Source organism: Cryptomeria japonica, chromosome 2, assembly GCF_030272615.1.
Source record: "Cryptomeria japonica chromosome 2, Sugi_1.0, whole genome shotgun sequence".
Classification (NCBI taxonomy): domain Eukaryota; kingdom Viridiplantae; phylum Streptophyta; class Pinopsida; order Cupressales; family Cupressaceae; genus Cryptomeria; species Cryptomeria japonica.
The window spans coordinates 278,568,780-278,581,892 of NC_081406.1; the positions used below are offsets into that span (position 1 = coordinate 278,568,780).

The 13,113-nt window shown below is 33.9% G+C and overlaps 1 protein-coding gene across 1 annotated transcript; it reads right to left on the reverse strand.

Moving 5' to 3' along the window:
• Nucleotides 1–6,839: 6,839 nt before the first annotated feature.
• Nucleotides 6,840–7,856, reverse strand: LOC131030510 (protein EXORDIUM-like 2). Its single transcript, XM_057961362.2, has one exon. The coding sequence runs from the start codon at nt 7,854–7,856 to the stop codon at nt 6,840–6,842; it is 1,017 nt and encodes a 338-aa protein (XP_057817345.2).
• Between the last annotated feature and the right edge of the window lie 5,257 nt (nt 7,857–13,113).

The window sequence follows — 13,113 nt, forward strand, 5'->3', positions numbered from 1 at the left end:
AGGGTAAAACAATCCTTGATAGACATGTGGATCCATCTCAACCTACGTGAGAACAAGGGAGATTATTTTGCCATCTCAATGGCCTCAATCCAATTATTATCTTATTAGGTGAAACTCAACCCAATCAATTGGATTAGCAATGTTATCACTTATTAAGATCAAGAAAACTTTCAATGTGTCCTAGCGGTGTAGGTATCAAACAACCTATCTCACTTGACCCCGGTCATCACATGAAAGCCCACTCCCTCTATCATTTGCCAAGACCTTAGGGTAAAAACATCAAATAGTATCTTAAATAGATAATTAAGGCTCACAAGAGACATAAAAGTGCTCATATCATGACTAGGAACATACTTATCATAACAAAATACATAAGCCACAAACAATGCAAGAGCCTTTACCAACACATATCAATCAAAGAGCCAAAACATGATCATGAGACAAAGATAAATTTAAAACCATCTAAATCCTCTACAATGAGGAAAACATATCCCACTAGAGTCATGATATCAAACCTCAACATCAAGGGAATTTTACCTTCTTGCTAGAGAAATACAACACATATGGAATCACCTCAATAGTAGGGCTCAAACCCACTTACCGGAGCATAAAATATCATAATAAAATCAAAATGAAACCATACACTTCACTGAGAACCTCAAATCAATAATGCAAATCCTTTGGAAGGACTCCAAAATTTAACTAACAAAACCAAGATCTCGGAAACCCTGAAAACTACAAAATAGCATATGATTCATAGAATCATGCATATGACTCAAAGAATTGTGCATATGACTCATAGAATTATGCATATGACTCATAGAGTTGCACATATGACTCATAAAATCATGCATATGAAACACAAAATTGCACATATGAAACTCAGAATTTCCCATTTGAAACTGAGAATTGTGCATATGAAACTTAGAATTGTGCATATGAAACATAGACCAAAACAAGCATAAAACGGACCCTGAACTTGATGAAAATGCACGGTTTTGTTCCTGGGTTCACAAATTGACTAAGTTACGCTCCCAAAAGGTGCAGAAAAGTGAAAACAACACTAAGAAAATATTCTCAATAAGAATCATAAGCATTCTAAGAGAGTTGACAAAGATTAATGTTCAGAACTACACAAAGAAGTGCATAGAAACATACCTAGCTCTCACAGAGGCTATGAGGGATACAATAGTGAAAAGAAAGGTACAAGGATAAATAATTAAGGCTATCGAAGCCCCAAATAAGATCCAAAACCATCACAAGGAACACAATTAGAGATTGCAAGTCATAGGTGAGCCAAAACTAAACACCCGATAACCAAAGATTCCTCCACAATGACAAAATACAATCACTGAGCCTAAGAGATGTAGAATGCAACTAGGGAAAAAAAAACATAGCTCAAATCTTAAGGATTACAATAATAACACAAGAATCTAGGAACAAGATCAAAACAAGGAAAGATACAAGGAAGCCATTCCCGGAAATCACATCCAAAATTCCAAGATAATCAAATCCCATGCCAAATCCCTTCCTCTAAATCTTTCTAGAATTAAAAATTAATTCTAAATCCCCCAAACAATTTTTAATCAAAACCGGAAGACAATCTCTGACCAAACATAATGCAGACAATATCTTTCCGAAAAGAAAATTCGAGAGATCAAGAAGCCAACCTAGAAATCACAATCCAATTATGGTAGATTCGAAGAAGAGCAACAATCCAACACTTCAAGCAATCCAATCTTCAAATCCAAGCTCCTAATCGAATTCAAAAAACAAATTGGGAATCAAAATCTCTCGGATGGTAACTCGACAACATTCACGGAATGCTCAATAAAAAAAAATTAAAGCCCAAACTATAGAAAAATTCCGACCAATCAGAAAATTCAGAAAAACAATATACCATACATAACATTACAAAATTTGAGGTGAATATTATTTACTTACCCATTCGAAATTAACCAATCAAACGCAAGGGTAGGTAAACTTCATATTATTCTTGTTTATACAAACAATACTAATACAAATGGGATAATAATAATAAATCAAATCCCACTAACAATGAATAAATAAAAGGCTTGTACAAATAGACATTTATTAATAAATAAATATAAAAGCATATCCACAATTAGACATGAATATTAAATAATTAATAAACCGATGAATATATATAATAACACAATAAATAATTGATACAAATCAATTAATCATTAAAAATCAAATCTTAATAAATTAATCTCAACAATAAATTTAATTGTCAAGTAAATCAAAATAATAAATAAATCAAGTAAATCAAATAAATTAATTAAATAACCTTAATAATTAATAATTATCAATTAATAAAATAACCAAATAAATAAACAAGAATCATACTATAGAATAAATTAATTTAAAGATTAATAAATTACATTAAATCCTTTAATTAATTATATATTAATCATACACTCACATACTCAAAGAACCCGACGAAAGGGAAATGTTGATGCAAGACAAGCCACCACTTACGCCACAACATGACCAACAAGGTGAACAACTAGGCCTAGAGTGAGCGAGGGAAACTCATGCCATCTCCAACAACTTTCCATTGGGATAGGACATGCTCAGACCTGTGGGACCAGGTGGAGTCGATGTCTGATACCTGCAATCCTGCAACCACAATACGATACATATACAACATATATCCATCATGATAAACAAGCAAGTGAAAAGATAATCACAACACCTTATCATGCTCGCAATGAGTGATAAGACATCATCCCTTTCACGAAGACAGTCACACAATAACAATCATCAATACACCTCATGAAACCATAATCATGAAATAGGGTTTAGGATCATCATAACATCATATATCATATAATCCACATAGAAATATCAAGTGCATATAATCCATCCATGAAGTAATCTATCATCAATCAAATAGCATATGTCCATATAAAATACCTAGCATCATCAGTATCTTCTAAATAGAAATAGAGTCATAAGTAATCATCAAAACATCATCCATATGTCTAAATAGGTCTATCGATGCATAAATCAAAATGTGAGTCTAGGAGGGACATTGCATCCATAACCTTCCAATCACTAAGTTGGGTAGTCTAGACATTTGCATTAGTGAACTTAATGTCTTATTATTAATCTAGGTGGTCCACTCATGATCAAAGTAAATTTCTTTAGTCTAATTAGCTACTCATGATCAGAGTAAATTCCCTTGACTCTAATTAGCTATCTATTTGCCTAAAAGTGTCTAGATTTTTGAAGAAGTAACTAATTATAGGTGGGAGCCCATAAACAATGGTGGGTACTTACAAGATGTTAGTTGAACTAATCTTCATGACCAAGACCATTTTCCTACTTCTAAAATTGTCATTTTAGCTTAATTCTTATTTTATTTTATTTTAATACATTACTTCCTTTTTAGGGTCAAATATTTATTCATTTTGTATTATAAATTCTTTTACAATGTTGCATACCCATGCTTTTTGGTCTCATCTTTATTGATTTGACTTTGAAGCATAATTCATATACTGCACATTTTAGTGAAAGATTTAATTATATACTTTAATACATTTTTTAATATAAATTTTTTCATTCAAAATTATTGCCCATTAAATACTAAAAATAACATATTTTAGATGATTATGAACTATATATCAAAACAATTATATATAATTCTATTGAAATTTAAATTTAATGGTCATGTGACCATACATAAGTATGTTTTGATAAAATATATTTTATTTTTTTGAAATTGTATCATATTACACGAGATTTTAGATACAATAATTTATATATATATATATATATATATATATATATATATATATATATATATATATATATATATATATTGTGTGTGTGTGTGTGTTTAAAAATAAATTGATTGCCTATCCAAAATGTGCCCTTTGATGTGATATCCTTTCTTAAATTTAAATTATGTCGAAGGTGTATTATGCTCACATATGGATGCAAAAATGTTTGTGTTTGTCACAATTAAATACATGAAAAAAAAAATATATTATATTATTTATTTAAATTAAATTTTACTTATTTTCTCTTCCCATGCACTCAAATAACTAATTTTTAATTATTAAAGGCTAATTATATATCTTCACTTCCACCTCTTTATCACTCACTTTTAGTTTAACTATTAATCAATTTGTTTATCTCCAATCATGCAATCCGTTTAATTTCTAATTATCTCAATCTAATATTATTAATTATTAGAGATTTCCATACATAAAATCATTTTTTTTAAGGAAACAATAATAATAATAATAATTTGATAATATAAAAATAATATTATATTAAAACATAATAATATAATTATATTTTAATAATTATTATATTTTTTATTTTTTATTTTTATTTAACCTGAAGAAGAGAAAATTGATCTTGAGACTTATATGAGACAAATCCAAAATCCTTAATCAACTACTCTTAATTTAATATTAATTATAATATAATAATATAATAAATTTTTAAATAGAACAATAAACAAATACAGTATCATTCTATATTCGTCTCAAGATAGATATTAAGTATGACCATACGACCATTAACTTTAAGGCAGTCCAAAACCGACAAAGAGTTTAAAGGCGAGTGGGACCCGCGCGTCAACACGATTGGGTTGTGTGGAGTGGCTATCCAAACAGATACAAGGGACACATATTCCGATGTGTTGTTTTTTTCTTATGTAAAACGAATTTAATCTGCTCCATAGCCACAAGGAATGGCTCTCGCACATGTCACTGTCAAAAGTAAAAAGTCGAGTCTGTGACGTAAGCGCTTTTAAACGTTGTAAATGGCCTATCAAGAATCCTAATTTTAAAACATCGCCTACTGCACATTTCGCCACATTTCGCGTGCTGTACTTATTTTTTCACCATGAATTGATTAGAAATAGAGAGAGTGTCAAATCTTAGGTGAAAGAGATCGTCTGTCAGTAACAACGTGGTCGTGCCCGGAGCGTTCAGGGAACACAGGCCATTACAATTATACCACCATTATTATTATTTATAATGTGTGGGGAAAACAAGACGTGAGGAAATTGTTTACCGCCCAAATACGCGCGCACCATACTTGATGACATCATTGAATTTGACTCTGCTACAGTCATCATGACTCATGTCATCATCACCTCTTCAAATTATCTTTCAACCTTCAGAATTTGGAATCCTTCCAGGGAATTTTTTGGGATGTTCTTAAAGTCCTGTTAACATAAAGTATGCCGTCGACTATGATATTAAACATGGAACACATTCATTTCAAGGGAAGCCAGCCGACGTTTTTTAACATCTTAATTTCAAACACGACACTTATAATAGTGGCAGTAAGGTATAAAGCACCCAAAGCACTATGCCAAAAGTCATCTTTGGATTTGATGGCTTCAAACAATTGTTAAATAGTTAGTAATTGCATTAGAGCGTGTAATAGGTCAAAGATCATCTTTGGATTTGATGGAATTCAACAAGTGGTGAAAAGAAATTCTTTAATCTATTTGTCTTTTTTCATTTACTTATATCTCTCTTTTAATCAATGTTGTCTACATTCTCATTTCACATTCATTAACTATTTCTATATCATCCTCTCAATTTTTTTCTCATTCTCATCTCACATCCATCGTCTCTTTATATATTTCTTTATCTCCCTCTCTCTCCTCCCCTCTCTCGTGCTCTATTTCTCTTTATCTTTTTCTCTATCTCTTTCTTTATGTTTTACTTCTCTCAAATTATGCTTGACTCTCAATAGTTAGTTGAAGGCAAGTAGACTTGGATCCATAATTAAATTTGATTTTGAAAATAAGGATCAATTCCACACATACAATTTTGAACCAAGTTTAGGAATGCATGTATAAGCTTAACTCAAGATTAGAAACGATAGATATGAAAGTTAAATACAATCTATAAAAAACAAAGACTTAAAATTAAATAAAATACAGATTATATGTTGCCTCTTACGTAAAATGTAGTATTTAAACATTAATTTATTTATATTAATAACAAAAGCTTAAAATTAATTAAACAGAAAAATATTTAAAATACACTTTTACTTCTCTAAACTTTAGGGTTGATATGATCTTTTGACTCCTTTTAATGGAAGAATTATTATCATCTACAAAGAATCTTAGGTACTTGATACATGGGACAGAAGACAAGTTTGAGGGGTTTGGGGTCTTGCTCTCAACACGACTTGATCACTAATAGATTCAATCAGAACTATTCAATTTCACCAGCAAACTTTTTCAACACTAAGTTTATTACATAGAATATTTTGAACTTAGATTCTTTATATGACAGATCTTATGAATAATTCAATTTTATATTAAAAAAAGTTACCCTTTCATTAAGTTCTATACTAGTGAAGAACCCTTATTTCAAGAATTTAATAAGCTACGTAAACATCGCTGAACCTTTTTAATTTCTATTGTTCATGGTGCTAGTCATTCCAAAATTTAGGTGCTTCGTTGCAAGTGTGTTTTTAATTCCTCTTGTTCATGGTGCACGTCATCCCAAAATTTAGGCGCTTCGTTGTGAGTGTAGCAAAAACTTGTAGAAATAGCTACACAAAATCTGCTTCACAAATAGACAAATTAGATCATTACATTGGAAAAGATTACAGGTAGAACGTAACCGTTCATTTGTAGCGTAGACCTTGAGAAGTATAAACAATTACATAATTTAGAAGGCCAGACTACATAGACTTGAGATTTTGGCCAAGCTAAAACCCCTTACAGTCACACTCATCCAACATGAAATTATAGGAAAATACAATATAGACCGCACAACTTAACTTCCTAGTCCTTCTGTGCTGAGAAGATGGAGGCGGATAACCGCTATTCGCTACGAGATAGTGGTCTTACAGGCGCGCTGAAGCGGCTCCCAAATGCCTGGAACAAGAAACTCCCGATTGTTGATTCCATAAGCGTTGTAACTCGCTTTACTTCTCTTGTCCACCAGCAAATCCCCCGCATAACCCGGGTACGCTCCCTTCCCAAATATTCCACTGCAAGCCGTCACTGCTTCCTCCGGAGCCAATGCACTCCCTTGGTAATACCCAGTGTTGAACGGATTTGTAGCCGTTCCCGCCACAACCGCCGCAATATTTATAATCATTCCATCCACACCCACATCTCCGTTTGGTGGAATAAGTGGTGGCGTGGGAGGGCCGTAGAGAGGCGCCGCAAAAGGCCACGCGCATTGCCCTGGGCATTGAACTCCAGAATTCCCAACCCATCCAAACAAAATCGTAGTACTCTTGGAAAGAGGAATGGAGTCGTGAAAACCGCACGAGTTCATGCAGAATCTCTCCACATAAACGTCGGCTGCAGTGAGAACGAGATAAACTCCCCTGTTGTCCAAGGGAAACAAACGTTTAGCCAACGCCCCCTTCACAAGAATAGCAATTTGGCTTCTCTTGAGATTCTTGCCAAGGGAATACAAACCATTGGAGGCCTGCCCTCCGATCTTTACAGCCCCGGAAACACCTTTTCGGGTGGAATCGGAGTAGCGTTTCGTGGTTGCCCACCAACTGCTTACCGACGGCTGCCGGTTTGGAATGGCGTTGGTTGCTCCCAACGATGAGACGAAGTCGGTTATGATGGCTTTCTGGGAGGGGGTGAATTTGCCATACCAGAGAATATAGACGTTGATGGAATCAGGGCCTGTGAGAAGAGGCCCCTTGTGATATTGCAGCACAAGGGGGGCCGAGGGAACTAGGGCAGACAACTTTCTGCCCTGACGAACTACTTCAGGTGAGCTAAAGGAAATGGCCGACATAGAAGAAGAGATAAGGATAAGGAATATGCAGCACAGCTTAGGGATTGAGACCCAGCACTTGTAAATATCTATATTAGTCATCTCGAATTTCCAGGAATGGATTATGAAACAGAACTATATTTCTATCTATGCTATATTCCACACAACGCTCAAGATGGAAGCTTGCAAAGATAAGACACAAGAGAGTAAGACTATTATCGACTTAACTCTACCAAGGCCAGTTCATTGGAAACTGGAACGAAGTCGAAGCCTTTATATAGAAAAATCTAGGCACCCAATCGAAGAAATTTAAAGGTAGTCTCTGCAAATTGCAAAGGAAGAAAGGGATGGGTTGATTAGAACGAGAACGTGTCAAAATTGGATTAGGAATGAATTATTAGAGTGAACAGTGCTTTTGGGCCGCCCGCAATAGTCGGCAACGCTCCTGCTGATTGTACCATTCAAAAGTGTCATTTTCGTAAATGAGGATCACCAGAAGCACTGTGCATTTGATAAAAGATGAATGGAACTAATCATATAGACGATTACAGGGATGAGCCCAAGAACAAGTACATTTTTACGTCATGTAATTCGGAATGCAAATTGCAATTATTTATAATCGACTTTTTAAACTCTTGTAAAGAAAATTGACATCAGCTGGCATGGGCTGTACTGAATGTCGGTGACGATGGATGTAAAGCTGAAATCCATTCTCGCAACGTCCCACCTAACTAGTGGAAATTTCCGTGACGTGGAGCCAAAACGAGCCGTCCATTGATGTACCAATTTGACCGAATACACAGTGGAGTCATCGGTGAAGGTCTCAACGTCATATAGCCTTTTCAGAGTAAAGTCCATCAATTGCAACCCGTAATAGGAGAGAGATTTTTTAGTACACTCTAGAAGGTATTAAACAACTGGCCACGACAATGTATAATGATGGTCATTCCATACAGTAAATGCAATGGTGAATGCAGCTGTACTTCTATTTGGCAAATGGTAATAGATGGACCCCTCATTACAATTTACAGTGCCGCCTAGTGTTTAAATTGAATGAACGAAAGATTTTATTCACTTCTGCAAGACTTGGCAAATGGTAATAGATGGACCCCTCATGACAATTTACTGTGCCGACTAGTGTTTAAATTGAATGAACGAATGATTTTATTCACTTCTGCAAGACTGAATAGTACAAGGGATTGATTTTGATGTCGGATCTGCTACTATAAATTTTGATTAGGAAGCGAGCAGTCTAGTTTATCTTATCTTCATTCAATAAATGGTGTATGTTGTTAACCTTCAAACTGTTTTTTTATTGAGTCAAATTTCATGATAAATTGTCATTCCGTCTCCACCACACTCTTATTGCAGAATATGCGAGTTCCCAATTCCTAGATTTGTCTTGGTATTTTTCACCTTTGAGTCTCACATCTAAGATGATGGGATCTCGTCCTCAATTGTACAACTAACAAACTTGTTTTTCATTAAATAAATGTTTATAAATATGTTTCTCACCATGATCCCAAGTTGGGTCAAACTCTGTGATGTAGTATACTTTCCGAGCACAATAGGCACATGTAGACATAATTAAGATTGTTGATTTAATAAATTGTTCAACATTCTTATTTATAAGAATGCAATATAATTATGAGAGTGAGTCTATTAGTTGAGTGTGCTCTAATAGTTGTAATTGTATTTGATGAAATTTACTATTCAACTTTTTTAATAGTGTTAGACTAGTAGTTGTGACTTTGAAGTAGTTAGTGTTGATGGCAAGTATTTGTAATTAAATGAAATGTATTCCTTAGATCTAAAAAGTGACATGACATTTACACAACAATAAACATGACTTAATAATGCAGAATTGTTGTAACTTAATGCATAACTATTGATCTAATGTTTTTTGAAATCTTTTTGGATACACCTACAAAGAGCATATTGATGTGAACTTGAAATGTTAATTATAAGGAGGGGCCTTGCTAAATAAGCCATTGTAAAAAAAATAGGAGTGATATGAAATTGTCACATATGATTTTAGATGTACAAAGTTATGGTGCTAGCACACTACTAGATATGATCTCCTCTAATTATATATTATTGAATACATCCTAACTCTCTAAAAGAGAGAGAGTACACATGTGCATGGTCACTTCAAAGGAACCTTTATTAGACTAGCAGTTGCAGGGGGAGTGCCTGCAACAGGAGGCCGATAGGTGTGATTGTAAAGACATTATGTTATTAGATGAGTTAGATTTGTCATATTCAAAGGTATATTGATTTACATTCATGCAATAGAAGTATTAATTAAATGTACATGTCAATAACAAAAATCTATTAAAGTGAAACAAATAATTGTACAGTAACAAAGTTTTGGTGTACATAACCCAACCAATGGTTGTTCCCAAAGTTGAAAGTTTTCCACCCACCATCCCCCATGCCGGTGTATGCAACATGATGTACTTCAAGAAAATGTCATGAATATTTGATTTACATTTTTTTTTTGTAGGCTATATTGTTCCCAACCAAATGTTTTTGTTGGACCCAGAGTATTGTTGTTATCCACCCTCCACCCCCCATGCTGATAAGAGCAGCATGTTATATAGCCTTTTTGTTGAATTTCATGTGATCTATATGATGAAAGACCTGCATCATTGTTCCGTTTATATAAGTTAGATTTGGAAAACTTGTAGAAGTGGTGAAGTTAAATACTTTAAAAAACTTGAAAGTTTGAAATGTAGTATTTTTTAGTAACATAATACCTTGTGGAATGTGAAATGGCACAATGGTAATATGACCTATCATTTATGTCAGTATTTGTGTGTTGTGAGAGAGGTTTTCTGCAGATAAGTCTTTTAAATCAATAATTAAATTTGGTTTAAGAAGTGAAAGCAAGTTAATTTTTCTAAGTGGCTATGATATATTTAGCTACCTAATAGCATTATGTATTCTAAAAAGATTTACATACCTTGATAGTAATGAGCTTGGTGTATTGGGTGTTGTTCTTTATGGAAAGTTGAATTCTTGAATTAGGTCCGTTGCAGACTGAAAGTGGTCATGTGCAGAAACAATTGAACAACATAAACAAAGTAAAAACCTTGCAAGCACATGATAGAAAATCTGAAGCCTGTTGCAAGTAATATGTATTTGAGCATTATTAGTGGATATTAAATATATTGAACAAGTGAGTAAGGTTTACATACCGTGAAAGTAATGAGCTTGTTGTATTGGATGTTGTGCTTTATCGAAAGCTCAATTATTCAATCAAGACAACCTGAAAGTGTAAAGGGATGTTAATGAGAGAAGGTTAATAAACATAAACAAAGTAAGAAGCCTCGAAGCACATCATGGAAAATCTGAAGAATGTTGCAAATAATATGTATTAGAACATTATTAGTGGATATTAAATGTATTGAACAAATGGGTAAGGTTTACATACCTTGAAAGTAATGAGCTTGGTGTATTGGTGTGTTGCAGACTGAAAGCGGTCATGTGCAGAAACATTTCAACAATGTAAATAAAGTAAGAACCCCGCAAGCACAGGACGGAAAATCTGAACCCTGTTGCAAGTAATATGTATTTGAGCATTATTAGTGGATATTAAATATATTGAACACGTGAGTAAGGTTTACATACCGTGAAAGTAATGACCTTGTTGTATTGGATGTTGTTCTTTATCAAAAGCTCAATTATTCAATCAAGACAACCTGAAAGTGTAAAGGGATGTTAATGAGAGAAGGTTAAAGAACATAAACAAAGTAAGAAGCCAGGAAGCACACCACGGAAAATCTGAAGAATATTGCAAATAATATGTATTAGAACATTATTAGTGGATATTAAATATATTGAACAAGTGGGTAAGGTTTACATACCTTGAAAGTAATGAGCTTGGTGTATTGGATGTTATTCTCCATCGAAAGGTGACCTTCACATACCATAATACCTGTGAAAGGGAACATGTGCCTTGCAGACTGAAAGTGGTCACGTCCACAAACAGTTAAACAACATAAACAAAGTAAGAACCGTGTATTAGAACATCATTAGTGGATAGTAAATGTATTGAACAAGTGGCTAATATTTGTAATTGTTATATTAATATATTTTGTAGCTTTCTTTGTTGGGTTGCATTTGGAACCTGTCATAAATAACAATGTATGAGCAATTAATTTTGGCAAATATCAGGAAAAAAAATTGTTGACAACAATAACATAGTTGAACAACAAATGGGTGATAGATGTGTACCTTTTGTTGTAGTGTTGGGACATGTAAAAGGGCTCTCCAAATTCATAGACGTTAGTTGTGTTGTTGATTCTGAAAAGTATAAATAATGTTTTGGATTGATACATTGAATAGAAGATATACAACACATGAAAACATAATGAAGATATGATTTGCATACCTGATTCTGTTTGTTCTATAAGTATATTTCTTCTGTTGTGCATGAAAGCTCCAGCAAGCGCGCTTCCTCGATCTTTCATAGAATTGTTGATGTTGCACCTTTCAATCATGAGTACCTTTGGTAGGTGAAAGATGGTTGTATGCATAGGTGTTCAATTGCTTTTACTCTTGAAAGTGTTGTGAATGTGAGGCCTTGTTTCTCTATTTTGCCGATGTCAACTGTGGCAAAGTCTAATGTTAGCCCCTGTGATTTGTGAATACTAATGCCCCATGCCATTGCTAGTGGAATTTGTGTGCGGTTTCCTCTAGTAATTGGTGGAATAGGCACATGTTTTGCATTTTGTGGATCCCATGAAGGCCCAGTATAATGTTTGAAAAGAATAACTACATATTTTGGCAAATCAGGCGGTAACTTATAAGCTGCATCGTAGACAATTTGTTTGATTTGACCCAAAGCACCATTTACAAGGCCAACTTCTATCCATAAATTTGCAATAAGCATAATTTTCTAGTCTATAGAAAGAAGAATTTCAAATGCTAGTTGTTCTTATTGGTGTGCTTGCTTATCTCTATGATGGGCAATGATTGTTGTTGCATGTGCAATGGGTGAGTGCAATTGTGTTAACATTTTTATGTTGTGTGCACTTGAAGCTGCATTTGTTGCAAACAAATGCTTTTGTTGGTTGAAGTGATTATTCTGATCAAGTGTCAAGGCATGGGTTGACTACAATTGGAGGGATACCTAGTCTGTTTGCAATGGTGTTGTGCTACGGATATTAAGCAACATTTCATGGAAACTTATCTGTGAAGAACTTGTGCCTTGTTGATGAAATGGAATATCCAAGGTTACAACAATATTGAAAGTGTGCCATAGAGCCAGTGTTGTTGAGTGAGATGCATATAATGGCCCATCCATAACTGGGGGAAGTTGTGCAAGATCACCAACCAAAATGACTAAGATAGC